Source organism: Eptesicus fuscus, chromosome 25, assembly GCF_027574615.1.
Source record: "Eptesicus fuscus isolate TK198812 chromosome 25, DD_ASM_mEF_20220401, whole genome shotgun sequence".
NCBI classification, from domain to species: domain Eukaryota; kingdom Metazoa; phylum Chordata; class Mammalia; order Chiroptera; family Vespertilionidae; genus Eptesicus; species Eptesicus fuscus.
In genome coordinates this window covers 2,780,566-2,802,743 of record NC_072497.1, presented here as the reverse complement: position 1 = coordinate 2,802,743, position 22,178 = coordinate 2,780,566, and the positions used below count along the sequence as shown (strand labels likewise).

General features: G+C 46.5%; 1 protein-coding gene across 1 annotated transcript in view; it reads left to right on the top strand.

Moving 5' to 3' along the window:
- The first annotated feature begins 519 nt into the window (after window positions 1-519).
- IQGAP1 (IQ motif containing GTPase activating protein 1) overlaps window positions 520-22,178 on the top strand; it is a 108,367-nt gene continuing 86,708 nt past the window's right edge. The window contains exons 1-2 of the mRNA XM_054713172.1: window positions 520-655; window positions 2,468-2,567. Of these exons, the coding sequence (XP_054569147.1) occupies window positions 601-655; window positions 2,468-2,567 (155 nt within the window). The 5' untranslated portion in view covers window positions 520-600. The remainder of the gene's footprint in view (window positions 656-2,467; window positions 2,568-22,178) is intronic.

The following is a 22,178-nucleotide window of genomic DNA, read 5'->3' as shown; positions in this document are numbered from 1 at the left end:
CAAAGGGCGCCCTCCTCGGAGGCCTTGGGTGCAGAGTTTAGCTCGGCAGGCAGGGGAAGGCACGGAGCCCACCTTTTCTATTTCAAGCCACCGCCAATGGCATCAGTTTTGTCCGAGATGCGGATGAGACGCCGGCCTTAGAGGGTAGGGCTCCAGGGCGGGGGCGGGCTTTCCTGGGCGAGCCGAACCGCTCGCGAGCCGGACTGGCGGGCAGACTCTGCCCGCTTTCTTCCGCCTCTCGCCGGCCCCTAGAGGGCGCGGGGCGGGGTGTGGGCGGAGCTGGGGGCGGGGAAATGCCTGCTAGTGCCCCGCCCACTTCCGTCTGCTGCCGACTGCGCGGCCGGGTGCGGCCACTGGGGCGGGGCCTCAGGGGCGGGGCCGGCGATGTGGGGCGGGGCCTCGAGGACCAGGGCGGGGCCTCGAGGTCCAGGGCGGGGCCTCGGGGACGGGGCGGGGCCTCGGGACCAGGGCGGAACCCCGGGGACCAGGGCGGGGCCTGAGGGCAGGGCAGCCCGCGCACTCTGCAGGAGCTGCAGCCACCGACGCCCGCGCCTCTGAGGTCTCACCGCTTCCTCAAGCAGAGACCTGGGCTCGGCCGCCATGTCCGCCACGGACGAGGTTGACGGGCTGAGCGTGTTCCGGCCTCACTATGGCTGTGAGTACGGGGCTCCGTGGGGGGTTTGGGGGCAGGCTCTCTGCCTCCCAGGCGCCGTTTTCCCGGGGGGCTCGGCCAGGCGGGTGGGGCAGGGCGGCTGCGGGCCCGCGCGGACCCGGAAGAGCCGGGGCGGTGGGCGGGAGGGGTGCGGGCGGCGAGGCTCCCAGCCCGCGGCGCCCCTCGGTCTCCGAGGCGGCGGCGGCGGCGGCGGGGGTGAGGGGACCCCGGCGGCTCCCAGGCTGTAGCCCGCGCGCGGCGGCCGGAGGGCCTCCCCCAGCGCCGCCCGCCTCCCGGCTCGGCCGAGATTGAGGGGACGGCCTAGGCGAGGCTGAGGTGGCAGGAGGGCCGTGCAGGGCGTGTCCCGGGGACTGGAGACCGGGCTCTGCTCGTTCTTCCTGGGGAGCCGCTGCCCTAGGGCTGCTGCCGGCGAGGGGGGACCCCGGGTCCAGACCTGCCCGGCCCCGGGCGAGCCGAGAGGTGCGGCCCTTGGGCAAGTCACTTCAGCTTTCTCCGGCTCGGTTCCCCGGTCAGCATTACAAAAGTAATAAAAACGAGAAAACCCTGTGACTTCCTCCTTTTCTGGAGTCTGTTCCCGGGACGTCATTGCACCGCAGGCGGGGTAGCTCCCCCTGGCCGGGGGAGAGAGTCCTTTGGAGCCTGGAGGTTTTCCATGTTATTTTTATGCCCTGGGAGTCCTGTTGAGTTTTTTTTTAAAAGAGAATTTTCACGCATCCACAGTTAAGTAGTGAGGCATTGGTGTCAGGTGTGTGATATTCAAGGTAAGACCCAGTCCCTGCCTTCAGAGAACATTTTAAATCAGAGAGACGGACAGGTGTACCTCCCGATGATGATAAGGTGCAATAAAGATAAAAGGTGCGTGAAAAAAAACCAGCATAAAGAGGAGCCTGGGTGAGGACCAGCCTGGGGAAGTGGGAATTGGGGGGGGGGGGAGCGGGCATAGGTAGTGACATTTGAACAGAGCAGTATGCTGTCAAGATGGATGGGGCCATAGACGTCGCTTGAAAAGAGGGAAGAGCATAAACTGAGATAGTGAACAGCAGAAAGGCCCTGGGAATTATGGGGTGGAGTGCACGATGGTGGGAGGAGGGGCAGGGAGAGGGGAGGGAGAGTTTCCAAAAGTAGTTGGAGCTAAATTGGGAAAGGCCTTGAATGCCACCCCCAGGAGTTAGGAATTTATCCCGTACCCTGGGTGCCCAAGCAAGAGGTAGGTGGCTTCGAGGTGAAGCTCACACACGGGCTTTTGAGGTAGGCCGCCCAGGTTTGAGTTCGGGCCCCACCACTTGTTAGCTAGCCGTGGGGCAGAGAGCACCCTGCCTCAGTTTCCTCATCTGTCAAATGGGCGCGATGATCACGGGACTGCTGTGGGGCTTCAGTGAGAGACCGCCTGTAAAATGCTCAGCACAGTGACCGCCACTTCGTTCTCAGTGACTGGACCGAGGGCTTTGGTTATGAATGAAAGAGGGAAATGGCATTTTCAGCTCTGTTTAGAAAAAGTCTGGCGGATGGACGAGGACAGACTCGGCCCCAAGTGTCAACTTACTATTTTTCCAAGTTATGCTAAGCTATAGTACATGTTCATATTACCATACTTTTTTTTTTTTTTAAAGGGTAAGATAGGTATAGTTGAAACCCCCTACTTCCTGTTTTAGGAAAGTCATGCTAGTACACCTGTCTATCCCCCCATCCACGGGTTACCCTGACTAAGGGACAAGCAGGAATGTGATGATGTGGCGTTCTTTTATCGCTCAGAAAGGTTACGGATTCTTTTGTTGGCATTCTTTCATGTTTTAGCTGTCCTGGATAACGAGAGACTCACTGCGGAGGAGATGGATGAAAGGAGACGGCAGAATGTGGCTTACGAATACCTTTGTCATTTGGAAGAAGCCAAGAGGTAAAGATCGGCTGGCTGGAAAAAAGGTTGGGAGAAGGGAGCTGATAGGATGTGAATGCAGATAAAGATTTCTCTCAGTATGTTGTAGCTCTGTCTGAGGGAGGCTGGTGGTGTGAAGGAATAAGTCTAGTTAGGGGATTTATTCGTGGGAGCAAGTAACCTTGGTGGTAGTTTATTCATGAAACACGGATGGACATTTAAAAAAAAAATTAAATCCTTTATTGTTTAAGGTATTACATATGGTGGACGTTTTTGTTTACTGAAAAAATGCCCAGATTGGTGTTGTTCTGATTTATGCCCACGGTAGCCTGTTTGAGGCACTCTCAGCTCTGGGGGAAGAAAGAGCATTTTTAGGATTTGAAGTTCTTGAGCTTTAATGTTTCACCAGTTCTTCATGCGTTTTGATTTATCTATGAGTTGGGTTCCTTCTCTCCTTGAACCTATGCTACGAGTAGGGGTCCATCCGTTGGGCAATCCTCAGAGACAGCTTACCAGAGGCAGCATCCTCTGCATTTAAAAAAAATATATTTTATTGATTTTTTACAGAGAGGAAGGGAAAAGGGATAGAGAGTTAGAAACATGAATGAGAGAGAAACATCGATCAGCTGCCTCTTGCACACCCCCCTACTGGGGATGTGCCCGCAACCAAGGTACATGCCCTTGACCAGAATCGAACCCTGGGACCCTTGAGTCCGCAGGCAGACGCTCTATCCACTGAGCCACACCGGTTAGGGCCTCTGCATTCTTTGTGAAGTGAATGTACAGCTGCTCTTTTGCTCCATCAGATGTCCGAGGCCTTTTGTGCCATAGTCTTTGAGTCTCGATTTGCTCTCCGTGGTTCATTCCTTTTGTTCTGGTGCCGTGTGCCTTTGAATGTCCCGGGGCAGATAGATGTAATTACAGATCAGGTATCCTATAAGCGAGCTTTGGCGGAAAAGGCCAGCAAGGGATAATGACAGGTATTCGTGATCCATAGGCTAATGAAAATCATGGATGTTTTAAATGTGACTAATAAAGAAGATTTTTTGTTTTGTTTTTGGTTTTAATTCTGAAAGTATAAAAACGCTACAGGAATGTCCAAGGACAATACCGCACACATACATGCATTTCAGAAGGAACACATGTTAGCCTTTCAGATCTTTCTCTTTCCTCTCAAAAAGACCCCGTCGCCCTAACCAGTTTGGCTCAGTGGATAGAGCATCGGCCTGTGGACTGAAGGGTCCCAGGTTCGATTCCGGTCAAGGGCATGTGCCTTGGTTGCGGGCACATCCCCAGTAGGAGGTGTGCAAGAGGCAGCTGATCGATGTTTCTCTCTCATCGATGTTTCTAACTCTCTATCCCTCTCCCTTCTTCTCTGTAAAAAATCAATAAAAAAAAATATATATATAAAAAAAGACCCCATGGAGTTCCCTTTGTGCCCCTTCCTGGTCCTATTCCCCTTCGTCCTGTCCCCGGGGCTACCACTAACATGCATTTGGTGTATCCTCTTGAATCCAGGCTTTTTTCCCGGAGCTTGAAGCTCTTCCAGGAGACGGTGGGATTAGTGATGATTTAGGTGGGGAGAATTGTTTTTCTAAATGGAAGGTTAGACACCAGGCGAGTATGTTATTATAAAAGGGGTTGGTTTCCCATACAAAGTTGGTAAGGACTTCTTGAACAAGAAGATGCCGTCCTCTGCGCCTCCCGTTGTGGACTAGACCTAGCTTTGGAAGGTCAGGGAGTTCGGAGGCTGCAGCTGGTCTGAGAGACCAGGCTGTGCTCTTGCTGATTCCGTTGAGGTGAGCTGGGGATGAACAGGGAGACTGAGCCTCAACTCACCTTCCTTCCCGCCTCCAAAGCAGTTCTGTTTTTTGTTTTATTTTATTTAAAAATATATATATTTTTATTGATTTCAGAGAGGAAGGGAGAGGGAGAGAAATAGAAACATCAGTGATGAGAGAGAATCATGGATGGGCTGCCTCCTGCACGCCCCCCCCACTGGGGATCGAGCCCACAACCCGGGCATGTGCTCTTGACTGGAATCGAACCCAGGGACCCTTCAGTCCGCAGGCTGACACACCATCCACTGAGCTAAACCAGCTAGGGCTGTTTTATTTTTACGTGTATTGACTTTTTGAGAGCGAGACAGACGGACAGACATCGATTTGCTTTCCGCTTATGTATGCATTCATTGGTTGATTCTTGTCCTGATGGGGGGCGAAACCTGCAACCTTGGCGCGTTGAGACAATGCTCTGACCAACTGACTTACGGGCCAGGGCTCTGCTTTTGTTTCAATGCTGGGTTCGACAGTAAAATGTCCTTGTTACACAGGGTGTCTTGGCTGACACCCCCTTGCCACCTCTAATCTAGTTCAACCGTCTCATTTCAATGAGGTAACTGAGGCTAGAGTTTTCATGGTCTATGTGTAGTTTTCTTGGTTGAAGAATAATTGTCATCATTTTGTAGAGTGGTTCTCAACTAGGTGTGGGCATTAGAATCACCTAGGAAACTTCCCCAAAAATACAGGTATCCAGGCCTTACCACAGAGATTCTGGTTCCGTAGATCTGGGCTGGGAGGTCCAGACCCCTGTATATTGTAAATGCTTCTAGTGGTTCTGATGGTCCCTCCTCGCTGAGAAACAAGATTTAAATGTTTTCAGAAGTCTGCATGCCCGGCCAGTGTGGCTCACTGGTTGAGCATCAACCTATAAACCAAGAGATCATGGTTCGATTCCCGGTCAGGGCACATGCCCCGGTTGCAGTAGGGGGTGTGCAGGAGGCAGCTGATGAATGATTCTCTCTCATCATTGTTTCTCTCTCACCCTTTCCTTTCCTCTCTGAAATCAATAACATATATATGTACTTGAAGTCTGCCTATGCAGGGATATCATAGCCTAAATAGAATGATGCTTTTATAATCACATTTCCTTCTTCAGTTGCTGCCCTAGCAAGGCATTTCATTTGTCAGGTGTTTTTTCCAGTATAAGGAAGGTAGCCCATTTTCTTTAAAATCCCTCCAGGGGGCCATGGTCACCTGGGGTGTTTTTCTAGTTGGGTGTTTTTGCATACTTAGTGAGACATTTGTGATAGTCTGTACTTTTTTATGCTTTGGCTATAAGAGAGAACAGAATAATGGCAATTACTTGCCCTGGTACACGCTGCCTGCTGGCCAGGCGTTGTGGAAATGTGTTTGGTTTATTTAATTAAAAAAAACTTTTTATTAATTTCAGAGAGGAAGGGAGAGGGAGAGAGCTAGAAATATCAATGATGAGAATCATTGATCGGCTGCCTCCTGCATGCCTCCTCCTGGGGATGGAGCCCTGAACCCGGGCATGTGCCCTCACTGGGACTCGAACCCTGACCTCCTGGTTCCTAGGTCGATGCTTAACCACTGAGCCACGCTGGCTGGGGTGTGCTTGTGTTTTTTTTTGTTGTTTTTTTTTTTTTTTATGGAAGCAATCATATAAAATCTGGACGTGGTGAATTTTTTGTTTAAAGATTCAATTGGAAAATCAACTTTGGAAGCCCCTGTTTAGATTTTACAACTCGTCAAGGTTAGGGAGAGAAGCCTGGAATGTCGGGCTGAGAAGAGAGGGCTGGATCCCTACCGGCCGGCACCCGCTGTGTTGGAGGTGCACAGCAGGCAGATCATGAGCTTGGGGCTTCAGCTCCAGTTGTATCTCGTTTATTTATCTACTCGAGGCGCCATGCACGAAATTCGTGCAAGAGTAGGCCTTCCTTCCCCCGGCTGCCGGCACCAGCTTCCCTCTGGCACCCGGGACCCGGGCTTTCCTCGAAGCCCCGGCTTCGTCCGGAAGGTGGAAGGACGTCTGGTTTAATTAGCATATTATGCTTTTATTATTATAGACTTATTTATTTATTTTTTAAAATTGATTTCAGAGTTAGGGGGAGAGAGAGAGAGAGAGAGAGAGAGATAGAAACATCAACGATGAGAGAGAATCATTGATTGGCTGCCTCCTGCACACCCCCTACTGGGGATTGAGCCCGCAAGCCGGGCATGTGCCCTTGGCCGGAATTGAACCTGGGACCCTTCAGTCCGCAGGCCAGAGCTCTATCCACTGAGCCACACCGGCCAGGGCCCCAGCTGTATCTCTTAACCTGGAGAGCTGGGCTGCCCCTTCTGTGCTGCGGGGGCCCCTCTTCCCCCCTCTAGCACAGGCCCCGTTCGCCTTTCTGAATTGGCCCCGTCCTGTTTTCTTTGTAACCCTCCCTCCTCCCAAACTGGAAGAGCCGCCAGGGTCTGGAATTCACACCGGTTCCAAGGCCAGGAAGAAAGATCAGAGAGATCCAGGGGAAGAAAAGGTCCCCCCTCTTTCGTTCTATTTATAAGACCGCTCCTCCTCCCACTTAAGGCTCCACCTGGCAGTACAGTGGCCCCATTGTGTGGCTTAGGGCACGCCGGTTCCCCGTGTACCTGCCGCAGGGCGCTTCGGGGGACGGAGAGGCGGGTGTGCGGAGAGGGACAGTGACCGTGTGGAGACGGTGCGTGTAAGTAGGAGTGTGCGCAGAGAAACGAGAGCGTGCTGCGGGTGCGGGTTTGCGTTTCCCCCGAAAGTTAACGGGGAACGTTTTAGGAGGGATTCCACAAAAGTGCGCACCGGGAGTGGTTGGGAACTAGAAAATACAGAGCTGCTGCTTGCTTTATTGTTTGGACAGTAGCTCCAATGTGGAAGTTAAGTTATTGTCCTCATGAAATATTACCTAAGGATATAGGGCTTTTTGCTAGGGCTACAGAGCCGATCAAGGACTTTATAAAGGGAGCCATCTGAAATTCCGTGTGTGTGCTTCAACGGAGGTTTATTTTTTATCCTTTTGCCTGTTCTAATTGGGCTTTTCATTTGTTTTGGCTAAGGAGCCGGAGGAATGAACAGCATTGTCACTCAAGGGAAGGAGGGGAGGTTTAAATATGTGAGGTCTTGCACAGGAAGAAGTCATAGATCAGAAAAAAGTAGATCAGGTGACAAAAATAGATCAGGTCGAAAAAAAGGAAGAGAACGTATCGGGTAGAGCAATCTGAAGATAAGGAGAGTAGGACCGGAAATGGGATTAAATTCAGGCCTGGCCGTCCTGGCTCCGTAGTTGAACCAGGTTTCATTTCCAATCAGGGCACATGCCCAGGTTTTGGGCTCCATCCCCAGTGTGGGGTGTGCAGGAGGCAGCCAATTGCTGATTCTTTCTCATCATTGATGTTTCTTTTTTTTCAAATATATTTTTATGGATTTCAGAGAGGAAAGGAGAGGGAGAGAGAGAGAGAGAGAGAGAAACATCAATGATGGAAGAGAATCATTGGTCAGTTGCCTTCTGCACACCCCACACTGGGGATGGAGCCCGCAACCTGGGCATGTGCCCTGACCGGAAATCGAACCGTGACCTCCTGGTTCATAGGTCAACGCTCAACCCCTGAGCCACGCCGGCTGGGCTCATCATTGATGTTTCTCTCTCTCTCTCTCTCTCTCTCCCTCCGCTCTGAAGTACATAAAAATATATTTTTTAAAAATTCCATTAGGTTAAAGGTCACAGGTGGAAGGTTAATTCCAGGTTATTTCCAGCACTCTCCCAGTTTGCATTGAGGATCCTTCTTTCAGAGGCTTGCTGGTGTGCCTTTTCAAGACTGTCACGAGCCCTGGCCGGTGTGGCTCAGGGGATCCAGCGTCTGCCTGCGGACTGAAGGGTCCCTGGGTTCGATTCCGGTCAAGGGCACATGCCCGGGTAGTGGGTTCGGTCCACAGTAGGGGGCGTGCAGGAGGCAGCTGATCCATGATTCTCTCTCATCATTGATGTTTCTATCTCTCTCTATCCCTCTCCTTTCCTCTCTGAAATCAATAAAAATATATTAAAAAAAAAAAAAAAAAGACTGTCATGAGCCACCTTCCTCCTGCTCAGTCTCCACACCCCAGCTCCGGGGGTAGGGTACACCCCCCTATAGAGGGAAAGTAAGGGCTGTGGCCGGTTAGAGACGGTCAGAAACCACGACAGTAGCACTAAATAGAGGCACTTTACCTTCTGTAATGAAGGGGAGTTGGAAAGTGTCTTGGAAGGAAATCAGGTCCCGAGAAGAAATTCTCTTCTGTGCATTCTCTTTGTTGCTGGCATCGAACCTTTTCTGGGACGAACTCTTCAGATCTCCTCTCCGCCAACTGGGATCTGAATTTCAGTCACATCCGGCTAGGTCCGGGCTGGCCCACTGTGATCCCGGCAACAGAAGTTAAAGACATTGAAGAGGCAAGGAAATAAAATGGATAGGCGAGCCCAAACCGGTTTGGCTCAGTGGATAGAGCGTCGGCCTGCGGACTGAAGGGTCCCGGGTTCGATTCCGGTCAAGGGCACGTACCTTGGTTGCGGGCACATCCCCAGTGGGGGGCATGCAGGAGGCAGCTGATCGATGTTTCTAACTCTCTATCCCTCTCCCTTCCTCTATGTAAGAAATCAATAAAATATGTTAAAAAATAAAATAATAAAATGGATAGGCGAGGTAACTAGGAAAGAAAGCTTGCCCACCGGCTTCTAGCATTTTCCAGTGGAGGAATATCACTTAAAGATGGAGGGGGACCATTTTTAGGAGGTGACTCAAGCTCTTCTTTAACAGATGAGAAAACCGGTTTCATCGCCTCGGGAGACCCAGCTTGATTAAGGGGCTCCGTAGCACGTGGCTACTTAGTGGCACAGCCAGCTGGATGCATTCATGTATGCATAACTATCAAGGGAGGAAGTATGGTGTGGGGTTTATTCTTAACTCTCTTTTAAAACGGCGACATAAATGAAAACCTCTGATCTCTCTTCTGAAACTTAGTGCAGCTGCATTCCATCGACTCCGTGGTAAGAAGTGGATTGCATTTAAATAAGAGTGTATTTGTTATAAAGTGACTCAAAAATTGAGAGTGCTTTCCACATAGTAACAATGTTATAAGTGCGAGGAGGTTAGTTCCTAGTGGCCTCAGAAAGCTTTTTACCTAACGGTGTAGCTGAGACTGTTAGCAAATTTATAATTAAGATATGTGAAGAGGCCCTAGCCGGTTTGGCTCAGTGGATAGAGCGTCAGCCTGTGGACTGAAGGGTTCCAGGTTCGATTCCGGTCAAGGGCACATGCTTGGGTTGCAGACTTACTCCCCATTAAGGGGTGTGCAGGAGGCAGCCGATCAGTGATTCTCTCTCATCATTGATGTTTCTATCTCCTTTTCCCTTCCTCTAATTAAAAAAATATATATGTGAAGAGTAATCTGGTAAATATTAGGCAGTCAGCTAGTTAGTAGCTATCATTATTACTAAGAAAAGTTATGCCCTACCCGGCGTGGGTGGCTCAGTGGATAGAGCGTAGGCCTGTGGACTGAAGGGTCCTGGGTTTTGATTCCAGCCAAGGGCACATGTCCGGGTTTCGGACTCCATCCCAGTGAGGGGCGTGCAGGAGGCAGCCGATCAATGATTCTCTCTCATCATTGTTTCTATCTCTCTCTCTCTCCCTCTCCCCTCCTCTCTGAAATCAATAAAAATATATTAAAAAAGAAAAGAAAAGTCATATGACTATAATCTCATAATACTAAATATCAAGTAAAACAGAACTGGAAAAAGTCTGATTCAAACCTCTTTGAGAGTCTTGACTTCAATGATACACGAAGTGAAAAGAATGAGAGCTTTCAGTTTTGGCAGGCGTGAGTTCTGAGTCTGCTTTTTGCACGTTGCTTTAACCGCAGGGATGAGCCTAAATGTGTCCTTTGCAAAGTGATCTCCCATGCATCTTAGGAGTTGCTGTGAGCGTGAAGTGCCTGGCACAGTGGCTAAAGCACAGTCGGCATTCGTAAAACGTATTCTTTATCCTGGTCCTTGCTGGCAAAGCCAATTTACTATAAAGATGATGACGTGTTAATAAACTTTTCGGGGCACTTTCAAGGTCCTCAAGTTTGATAGACCTGGTTTTTCCACTTCAGACTTAAGCGCTTGTCTTAAAGAGGAACACCAGAAACAGCCTACCTCTCTAGGAAGCAGGATAGAGGTGAATGGCATGAGAGGTCTGTTCCTTTATATTTAATGCCCTTCTGTATATTTAAATTGCTTTTTACAATGATCATGAATTTTAAAATAAAGGAAAAAATTTTAAAAAAGGGAAAAACAGTCTAACATAATTTTAATTTATTATTTTATTTTATTTTATTTTAAATATGTATTTTTATTGATTTCAGAGAGGAAGGGAGAGGGAGAGAGAGCTAGAAACATCAATGATGAGATCTGGGGATCGAGCCTGCAACCCGGGCATGTGCCCTGACCGGCAATCTTAAGTGTGACCTCCTGGTTCATAGATCAACGCTCAACCACGGAACCATACTGGCCGGGCTGCCTAACATAATTTTTAGATTGTAATCACGAATTTAGATTGTTTAAATTGCTATAGTGCATATTTAATTACTATTTTCAATGGGTGCATAATGTTCATACTTTTATTTATTCCGGTTTAATATTATATTGCTTTGATGGCTGGAAAGGTTAAATATTTCCCTACGTATTTGTTTACCAATTTTATTTTAGGTTGTAATCTTCTGGGGTTATGATGTTAACTTTTGTGAGTGCTCTTATAATATGGATGTCCTATGAGTTAATAATACTGTATTGCATTTTTGACAGTGGCTAAGACAGTAGATCTTATCTACTCATCACAGGAAACATATCTGCTCTGTAACCATGTACGGGCATGTGTGTTAACTAGACTTACTGTGGTGATCATTTTATAATATACGCAAGTATATAATCATTATGTTGTACCTCTTTTTTTTAAATTACTTTATTGATTAAGGTATCACATATTTGTCCTCATCCCCCCCATTCCCATCCCAAACCCCTCCCCACGCATGCCCCCACCCCCCTGTTGTCCGTGATCACTGTTAGGCCCATATGCGTACCTCTTTTTTTTTTGAAGTGAACATATCGAGATCTTATTGTCATAATAAAACAAAATATGAAGCTTAGAACTGGATCCCTTGACCCTTTCTCTCCTTATCTCCTCCCAGTTGGAAATGCTTGCATCTCTTAATAGCCAGCATTCTCTTAGATCTGCTGTTGGGCTCAACGCATTCAAGCCTCAGCACAACCTTCTTTGTAGTTTTAGCCTTTTTTCGGAAAATCGGCTTAGTCTGCCCACCATGGCCACTCTGCTTCCTGTTTTTTTAAAACATATCTTATTGATTTTTTACAGAGAAGAAGGGAGAGAGATAGAGAGTTAGAAATATCGATGAGAGAGAAACATCCATCAGCTGCCTCCTGCACGCCCCCTCCTGGGGATGTGCCCACAACCAAGGTACATGCCCTTGACAGGAATCGAACCTGGGACCCTTCAGTCTATCCACTGAGCCAAACCGGTTTCTGCGATCCTTGCCCTTCTTGCGCTGTGTTACTTTGTGGGGTCGATGCTTCTTACAGAAAGTTCGGTGGGTTTTAGGGACGTTCACCATGTCTGCGAACGCCATCAGCAGGGAAAGCATGTTGTACCTCTTGCTAATACAATGTTCTATGTCAGTGGTCGGCAAACTGCGGCTCACGAGCCACATGCAGCTCGAGAGCCGCGGTTTGCCGCTCTGTTGACTAATGAGTTTGCCGACCACTGGGATAGGGGCTTAATCACAAGGAGCAACAACAGCCTGTAATTATTGGAATCGAAAGTCTAGGTCAGTGGTCGGCAAACTCATTAGTCAACAGAGTGGCAAACCGCGGCTCGTGAGCCGCAATTTGCCGACCACTGTTCTATGTCACTTATACCTCAATTTACAAAAAGAATCTGAACATCAACCTTCTGTCATATTTGCTACCAAGTTTCCCTTAATTTTCCACTTTATTTGTTATTTCACTGTACAGTTTTTTTAATTGATTTTTTTTACAGAGAGGAAGGGAGAGGGATAGTTAGAAACATCGATGAGAGAGAAACATCCATCAGCTGCCTCCTGCACACCTCCCACTGGGGATGTGCCCGCAACCAAGGTTCATGCCCTTGACCGGGATCGAACCTGGGACCCTTCAGTCCGCAGACCGACGCTCTATCCACCGAGCCAAACTGGTTAGGGCTCACTGTACAGTTAAATTTTGTCACTTAAATGTTAATCTTTCTGTTTATAATACCTTCTAAATTCAAAGTTTAGATAGTTTAACTTCTCTACAGTCCTGCTAAAATGTGAAGTTTTATATTCTGTTATCTTTTCCCTGATTTAGTGATTTAATGTTGTTTAAGAATCTAAGTCTTTAAAATTCGTGGTGTTTCTAAATTCTGGTATCATTTAAAAACAGTGTTATTACTACCTATTAACAGTTGATGTTTGCTTTCTCAGATGTTAGATTACATGTAGTTCTAGGCTTTTTATTGTTATGGCGAACTATATTTCATTTTTCCTGAGAAAATAGATATGATTTAATTTTCCTGTACTTATTGAGAAATAATATCTGAAGCTAACATGATTTTATTTATTATTTTTTAAAAAAATATGTTTTGCCGAAACCGGTTTGGCTCAGTGGATAGAGCGTCGGCCTGCGGACTGAAAGGTCCCGGGTTTGATTCCGGTCAAGGGCATGTACCTTGGTTGCGGGCACATCCCCAGTGGGGAGTGTGCAGGAGGCAGCTGATCGATGTTTCTCTATCATCGATGTTTTTAACTCTCTATCCCTCTCTCGTCCTCTCTGTAAAAAATCAATAAAATATATTTTAAAAAAATGTTTTTAGCCCTAGCTGACTGGCTCAGTGGATAGAGTGTTGGCCTGCGGACCGAAGGTCCCGGGTTCGATTCCCGCTAAGAACACGTACCTAGGTTGCAGGTTCCTCCCCGGCCCGGGCCCTGGTCAGGGTGCGTGCAGGAGGCAGCCAATCGATGTGTTTCTCTCACATCGGTGTTTCTCTCTGTCTTTGCCTCTCTCTGAAAATCATGAAAAAAAAAAAAAATCCTTGGGTGAGGATTTAAAAGAATATATGTTTTTATTGATTTTAGAGGGGAAGGGAGAGAGAGAAACATTGATGTGAGAGAAACATCGATTGGTTGCCTCCCACACAAGTGCACCTGGATCAGGGACCAAACCCGGAACCTGGGCTTGTGCCCTGACCAGGAATTAAACTGGTGTCCCCTCGGTGCACGGATGACACGCAACCAACTGAGCCACACCGGCCAGGGCCGAGGGGAGCTTGATTTTAGCTGCATGACAAGTAATTTCTTTTTACACTTTTCATGACTTGAAACTTGTGAAATTCTTGTTTCTTGAGGTTTCCCCAACTTATATATTAGAGTTGATGTCAGCTTAGTAATTCTGCCGGTGATGAGACTCTTCTTGGCTTATGATATCCTATTTGTTTGTTTATTTTAGCTCTGGGAAATGGTCTGTTATACCTTGATTTGGTTCTGATTCATTAGTTCTGTCCTGGGGGTGCCTATTGTTAGGTTAGATCTATACACTCTGTTTTATGGCTGTTCTTCATTTTGTTTATCTTAGTTAAAGCAGCATTCTAGAAGTCTCACATATGTCTTCTGCCTCACTGACTTGATTTTCTACCACCTTGATTTTTTTCATTGGTTCGGTTAATGGTAGTTGCTAAGCCATGTGGTATTGCAATTTTCTATTTGAACTACTAACTCCTTTTTCCTCTCTGCTCTTTTTTTAAATTTCAAATATATTTTTATTGATTTCAGAGAGTAAGGGAGAGGCAGAGAGAGATAGAAACATCAGTGATGAGAGAGAATCATTGATCGGCTGCCTCCTGCACACCCCACACTGGGTATTGAGCCTGCAACCCTGGCATGTGCCTTTGACCAGAATCGAACCCGGGACCCATGAGTCTGCAGGCCGATGCTCTATCCACTGAGCCAAACAGGCTAGGGCTCCTCTCTGCTCTTGATAATTAATCACATGGTCTCTGATTAGTTCATGAAGAATAGTGTGACACATAGGAACCCTTTTAGGTGGAATAAAGGGGATGGTAGCCAAGAGAATTGGACTTCATATTTTCAGTAAGTCTTGGAGTGGATATGACCACAGGAAACCATTGTTAACTGGCCAGGTTGAGTGTATGAATTGTTCAACAGTCCAAGTTGGGAAAGTCTGACTAGGCTAAGTGGATCATTAATTTGACCTAATTTGGCATATATTTCCTTCTCTTCTTTTGAGGTCAGAGCAATAATAGTGTAAATGAAAATATAGTAAAAAGAAACAAAGATTTTAGGGCCTACGTTGGCATGTTCTAGGAACTTAATTTTCTGGCTTTGCTTAGTGAGCTGCCTCTGACTTCTGCAGAATCCCTTCTGCTTCCCAGTTAAGCAATTCTGCTGACCTGTTGGTAGTAGAAACTGATTTGAACATTTTAAAGCCATGTGGTGTTTGATGGACTCCTGGTTGTTTCCAATTGCGGCTGCTAAAGAAACGCTTTCATAGGAAGAATTTGTGTAAGAAAGTGCTGGTAGGCAAAGTGAGACCATCCGGAAGTGATTCATATTATTGGGGCTGTTTATTTAATGTGTGGCTTGGTTGCTTAGCGACTATCTTTGAGCAAGCCGAGGGAAGTGACACTTCTGTGGAGGTCCCGTTGCCTACCTGACCAAATCAGGTCTCTGCTGCTTCTTTTTAAAAAATATATTTTATTGATTTTTTACAGAGAGGAAGGAAGAGGGATAAGAGAGTTAGAAACATCGATGAGAGAGAAACATCGATCAGCTGCCTCCTGCACATCCCCCTACTGGGGATGTGCCTGCAACCGAGGTACATGCCCTTGACCGGAATCGAACCTGGGACCCTTCAGTCTTCAGGCCGACGCTCTATCCACTGAGCCACACCGGTCTCGGCAGGACTCTGCTTCTTGATTTTTCTTCTGGAAGAGCCCCTGGTAATCTGATTGATCCCATGCTTTTACAGCATGTGAATCAGACGCTTAAACATACAAATGAAAGATCTGGTTAATGGTTTATTTTAAAGAGAGTTTAGTTGCTTAAGCTTGAATGTTGTGTTTGTTTTTTTAATTTTTGCTTATACTTATATGTTGGGAAAAATTAATTTATTTTTCAATAAGGCATTTTATTGTAGAAACCTTAATACTTCAAGTAAGCCATAAAAGCCCTCCCCCCAATCCAAAAACCCAATCCTGCTATTTGCGCCAATGTCAGTATTCTCCTTCTCCCTGTTTTCATCATTGTTAGCACCTGTATCATTTATTCAGCACTTCTTATGTGCTGGGCACTGTGCTAAGCACTTTATATGCATTGTTTAGTTAGCTATTCTTGCAGTTCTAGGAGGTGCTTATTCTTATCTGCATTTAACAGAAAAGAAAGCAAAGCTCAGAGAGGCGGACCCGCCGTCTAGTAAGTGGTTGATCCAGATTTCAGGTTTGGCGAGGACTCCAGAGCCCTCTTTGGTGCTACGTCTGCTTCTAAAAATAATAATGACAGCAGCAGTAACCACCAGTGATTAACAGGATGATAACGTAGTAATTTACATACAGCATTACCGCGCGAGAGAGGCATTATTTTTTCTTTCTTTATTTTAAGTTTTCATTTCTTCAATTTCTTCTGGGCTGCCTTTTTTTTTCTTTCTTTTTTTGCTGTGCAACCTCCTCTTCTGGTTTAGGAACAATATGCTCTTTTTCAGTAAGGATCATCTCTCTTTTTAAAAAAAAAATTTTTTTTAATTGATTTCAGAGAGGAAGGAAGAGGGAGAGAGAGAGAGAAACATCAATGATGAGAGAGAGTCATTGATTGGCTGCCTCCTGCACGCCCCACACTGGGCATGTGCCCTGATCAGGAATTGAACTGTGACCTCCTGGTTCATAGGTTTATAGGTTGATGCTCAACCGCTGGCCAGGCGGCATTATTAAAGAGGGAAAAAAATGAGTTCGTATCACTTGTCTCAAGGTCATGGAGCTGTGTGGAATTCAGGCCCAGGTCTGTGTGACAGCACTAGGAGCTGGTGTCACCCTCTGTGGGCACCGACAGCCTTCCCCCTGCCGCTCTGACTGCCCGAGCCCAACTCTCCCGTTTCTGTGTTTCTGTGTCTAACTAGATTGTTGGACTTTGTGATACACTTTTTAAAAAAAATATATTTTATTGATTTTTTCACAGAGAGGAAGAGAGAGAGGGATAGAGAGTTAGAAACATCGATGAGAGAGAAACATCGATCAGCTGCCTCCTGCACACCCCCTACTGGGGATGTGCCCGCAACCAAGGTACGTGCCCTTGACCGGAATCGAACCTGGGACCCTTGAGTCCGCAGGCCGACGCTCTATCCACTGAGCCACACCGGCTTCGGCAGTCATACACTTTTTTTAAATTCACTCAGAGCTAAAGACAGTGGCAGGCTTACCCGAGTAGCGGTTTGTTGCTTGGTGCAAGATTTGTGCATCCGTGCTTATAAGTAATACAGCTCACGCAAAATCTCAGTGATTTCTGTGGGTGTCTAGAAACATGGTGATTGGCCTCCGATGAATGGGTGTATTTCACTTTTTTGACCTCGCTTCTGCTCACTGAGGCGGTCTCCCTGGAAGCGGAAGTGGAGGCAGTGGAGGTTATGTAGTTACATACAGTGACTCGGGGAGGCTGCAGTGTTCCCGGTTGGTTTTCTTTCTCGTAACCTGGTATCTGCTTTTGATTCAGTTTAGAAAGGCTTTCCTTCTTGCCCTCCGCAGGTTGGCTCAGTGCACAGAGCGTCGGCCTGCGGACCGAAGGCCCTGGGTTTGATTCCGGTCAAGGCACGGGTCAAGGGCACGTACCTCGGTTGCAGACTCCTCCCCGGCCCGGGCCCTGGTCAGGGCGTGTGCAGGAGACAGCCAATCGATGTGTCTGTCTCACATGGATGTTTCTCTCTGTCTTTCCCTCTCCCACTCTCTCTAAAAAATCAATGGGAAAATGTCCTCAGGTGAGGATTTAGAAAACAAAAGAGAAACAAAAAGAAAAGAAAAACTTTACTTCTTCCCAGTTGCTTATGTTCTGTGTGTGTGTGTGTGTGTGTGTGTGTGTGTGTGTGTGTGTAATAATGACCGCATGCAGACAGGAGTGGCAGATTGGATTGGAAATTGCCTTGGATCGTTTGACGAGATGTGTGTTTTTTGGTGTTGTGGGTGGAGGGAAGGCCTGTCTGAAGGCCTCTATTTCTTCTTTACTCAGAATACCTTCCTGTTGACTCATTGGAAATCATAACGAAAAGCAGAAGGGAGCATTGGAAAGAGGCAGCTGCCAGCCCCGGGCGTGGCTTCTGTTAAGGCAGATGCTTGGGGACTGAGAGGACTCTGGCTTTCAGAGACATTGAGAGACTTTGTAGAAGAAGGAAATACTATTATTGTGCTCTAAATAGAAAGTATCAGTGTGTTGCTAAAGGCCATTAATTAGCAACATAGAAAACAAAAAGTATTTTTTTTGAATAGGATTAATGGGTGTTCCTAGAAACACTGAAGCAGAAAGAACTGAAGTATAAAAAGAGGGAATGGGGCAAAACTAGCTGTCTGTGGAGGTTGTCCTAGTTGCCATGTTCCTCAATAATATATGAGGGCTGCTCTCTCCATAATTTCATCAACTTAAGAGCATCCTATATAATAAAAGGCTAATATGCAAATCGACCGAACGGCAGAACAACTGGTCGCTATGATGCACACTGACCACCAAGGGGCAAACGCTCAGTGCAGCAGCTGCCCCCTGGTGGTCAGTGCGCTCCCACAGGGGGCGCGCCGCTCAGCCAGAAGCCGGGGTCACGGCTGGCGAGCGCAGTGGTGGTGGCCGGAGCCTCTCCCGCCTCCGTGGCAGCGCTGAGGATGTCCGACTGCTGGCTTAGGCCCGCTCCCTAAGACGTCAGTCCGACATCCCCCGAGGGCTCCTGGACTGTGAGAGGGCACAGGCTGGGCTGAGGGACCCCCCTCTCCCCCCGAGTGCATGAATTTCATGCACTGGGCCTCTAGTTAGTTTTTAAAAAATATTTGTGAATTTGTGAATTTTATAGGTGAAAATAGTATTTCATGGAAGTTTTACTTTTTAGATGATTTAATTCTGAGTGAAGCTGAGCATCTTTGCATATGACTAAAAGCCATCTGTATTTCCTTTTCTGTCCATTGTTTTGGCAGAGTCCTTTGCTCACGTAGAAAAAGGAGTCTTTTTCTTCCTGATTTGTAAGGGGTCTCTATCTATTGAGGATACTGACCCTTTGGATGCCATATGTGTAGTAGATAATTATTCCAGTTTGTTCTTTAACTTTTGACTTTAAAGTTTTAAAATAGTTTAGAATCTTAAAACTCTTCGTTATTTTTAGCTTCTGGGCTTTATGTTACTTGTAAAGAGTTCTTATCTGTACCGAGACTTTACAAAAACATTCCCCGTTCTTTCTTCTAGTATTTTTAGTACATAAAGAGTTTTAACATTTGATCCATTTGGAATTTATGTGGGTGTGAGGAGTGAAGTAGAGACCCTGCCTCCCCCCCCCCCCTTTCTCTATATGAGATTTGGATGGTATCTTAAATGATGAGCATTATCAACGGCTCCTTTATGAATGTGCGCTGGAGTGTGCCATACTCTCTAGTCTATGAATTGAGACCTTAATTCTTTTCAGGACAAGGCAGCTGCAACTGTGGAGATTTTTGAAACAGATGGCATACATTTCCTTTTAGAGAAATTGACTAGAATTTTCCAGCGTGCCTTCAAGCAAGATGTATTGTGATGTTACAAAGATTAATAGTATGTAATGAAGTTGGCATTGAGAGAACAGGTTTCAAGAATTTATTTTAAAAAATTAAAAAATATATATTTTTATTGATTTCAGAGAGGAAGGGAGAGGGTGAGAGAGGTAGAAACATCAAGGATGAGAGAGAATCATTGATCGAGTGCCTCCTGCACGCCTCCCACTGGGGAGGGAGCCCGAAACCCTGGCATGTGCCCTGACTGGGAATGGAACTGTGACCTCCTAATTCAAAGATTGATGCTCAACCACTGAGTCACACTGGCCGGGCTATTTATTTTTTTATTGATTGATTTTAGAGAGAGAGAGAGAGAGAGAAGGGAGGGAGAGAGAGAAACACTGATTTGTTGTTCCACCCATTTATGCTTTCATTGGTTGCTTCCTGTATGTGCCCTGACCAGGATCGAACTGGAAATCTTGGCATAGCGGGACGATGCTCTGACCACCTGAGCTATACCGGTCAGGAAGGGAACAGGTTTTAGATTAACCGCTTGCACATGTGTGCTGTGAAGAGATGGACAGACTGGCCAAGCTAACAGAATCCATTCTTTGTGTTGGGATTTGAATACTGTGTGGCTGACTTTCTACATCCCTCTTTTTGATGTGTATTCCATTAATGAGGGTTTGACATTAAGGGAGAAAGGGTTTCGTGGTCAAATAAGTTTCAGAAATACTGGATTAAGCCCAGGTTAACAGATTGTTTAACCTGTGGATATCTAGACTCTTTATCATAGGCTGCAAGTTCTGAGTCTCCAAGGAAGAGGCGAGTGTCAGACCCGTTCTCACAGATCATCTTTCTTAGGACTGGTGTTCCAGGGTACACTGGTTTGGGAAATACTTTTCTTGTCAGAGTAATGGATTTGAGGGACTATTTCAAGTAAGAATTTGGGACATGTTCATGGCCAGTTCTCACCAGTTTTATGTTTTATTTGTAGTTCGTTTTTTTCCATTCTCCATTGAGTTCTTACATTCTTGGCTTATAGAGCTTAAATTATAGCCATTATTGTACTAATTGTACAGGTATAATTGCCACACTGTTGCAGGATCTTAACGGCATTGTGAAGAACAGGAATACATTTTAAAAATATATATATTTTATTGATTTTTCACAGAGAGGAAGGGAGAGGGATAGAGAGTTAGAAACATCGATGAGAGAGAAACATCGATCAGTTGCCTCCTGCACACCCCCCACTGGGTATGTGCCCGCAACCAAGGTACATGCCCTTGATGCCCTTGACCGGAATCGAACCTGGGATCCTTGAGTCCGCAGGCCGATGCTCTATCCACTGAGCCAAACCAGTTAGGGCAGGAATACATTTTTTTTTTTTTAAAGTAGGGGAGTGCAAATGTACTAATTATTAAAAAGGAAAAGAAGATAATCACAGATTTCAGTCCAGTTAACTAGTCTCTGGCAAAATTTCATGGCATATTATGAAATGGATGGCTTATGGGCACTTAGTGAGAAAAGCAGTGATGTGTAGGGGTCGACCAGGCCTCCCTGTAAAGGCTTTGTCAGAGTAACATCATTTCCCTCTGGACAGGGTCGCCAGAATGGTGACTCAGAGGAACACAGTAATGTCTAGATTTCAGTAGGGCCTTGGGGAAGTATGGCCTGTAATACTTTTGCAGGCAGGTTGGGTAAATGTGGACTAGACTGTAATGCAATTAAAGCTTGTCGCCAGCTGAAGAACCCGTATGCAGAAAGAGCTGCTGGATGGGGAGTGGCTGCTGAGTGGGTGTGGGGTGTCTTCGCGGTGAAAATCTCCTGGAATTAGAGTCATGGTGGTTGCACAACTTGGTGAATACACTGAACACCACTGCGTTTCCTACTTAAAAATGGTTAAAGACGGTGCATTTATGTTCTTTGAATTTTGTCTCAATAGAAAAAGGCGCTGCTAGGTTTTTAATTCAAAGACAGCTCTTTTTTTAAATTACTTTATTGATTAAGGTATCACATATTTGTCATCAACCCTCCCCCCATTCCCATCCCAAACCCCCCACACGCATGCCCCCACCCCCCTGTTGTCCGTGATCACTGGTTAGGCTCATATGCAAGCACACAAGTCCTTTGGTTGATCTATCTCCCTTGTCCCCACCCTCCCCTACCTTCCCTCTGAGGTCTGACAGTCTGATCGATGCTGTTCTTGTTCTTCAGTCTATGTTGTTCATCTTTTCCCCTAGATGAGTGAGCTCATGTGATACTAGGAACACACTTATAGGAACTGAAAATGAGACAAGCAATAATGGTTATGCTGAGAGGCAAATGAATCAGTCTGTAGTGAGTTTCTTTCTGGGCCAACAGTTCTTTTGAGTCCCGGTTTCTATGTCCAACAGTTGTTTATGTGTACATGTCAGCAATGATATCTCAGTTCTGGATGGTGGACAGATGGTGGCAATGCATCAAAGACAGCTCTTTAGGGCATGTTTCATAGGAGACATTTTTAGTGGGACTTAATGCATAAATGATGTGTTGATCACACTTGAGCTTGGCTTGTTACCTGAGGGATGTTTATTTTTGTTTATTTTATTTTTTTGGTTAATCCTCACCTGAGGATGTTTTTCCATTGCTTTTCAGAGAGAGAGAGTGAAAGGGAGGGACGGAGGAAGGGAGGAGAAAGAGAGAGAGAGACAGACAGACAGACAGAGAGAGACATTGATGTGAGAGAGACGCACAGATTGGTTGCCTCCTGCACGCACCCTGACTGGGAGTGGGGAGCAAACCTGAAACCCAGTTGTGTGCCCTTGCCTGGGAATTGAACCCGCAGCCCTTCAGCGCGCAGGCCAGCACTCTCACGACAGAGTCGCGCCGGCCAAGTGCCCTGAGGAATGTTTCATTTAATACGCTGCGCGACAAGTTCTGCTTTCAAAATACCTTGAGTCTTGGGGGTTCAAAAAATGGAGTGTCTGAAGTACAGGCTAGAGACGTAGCGTTCGTGGGAAAATCAGAGAAA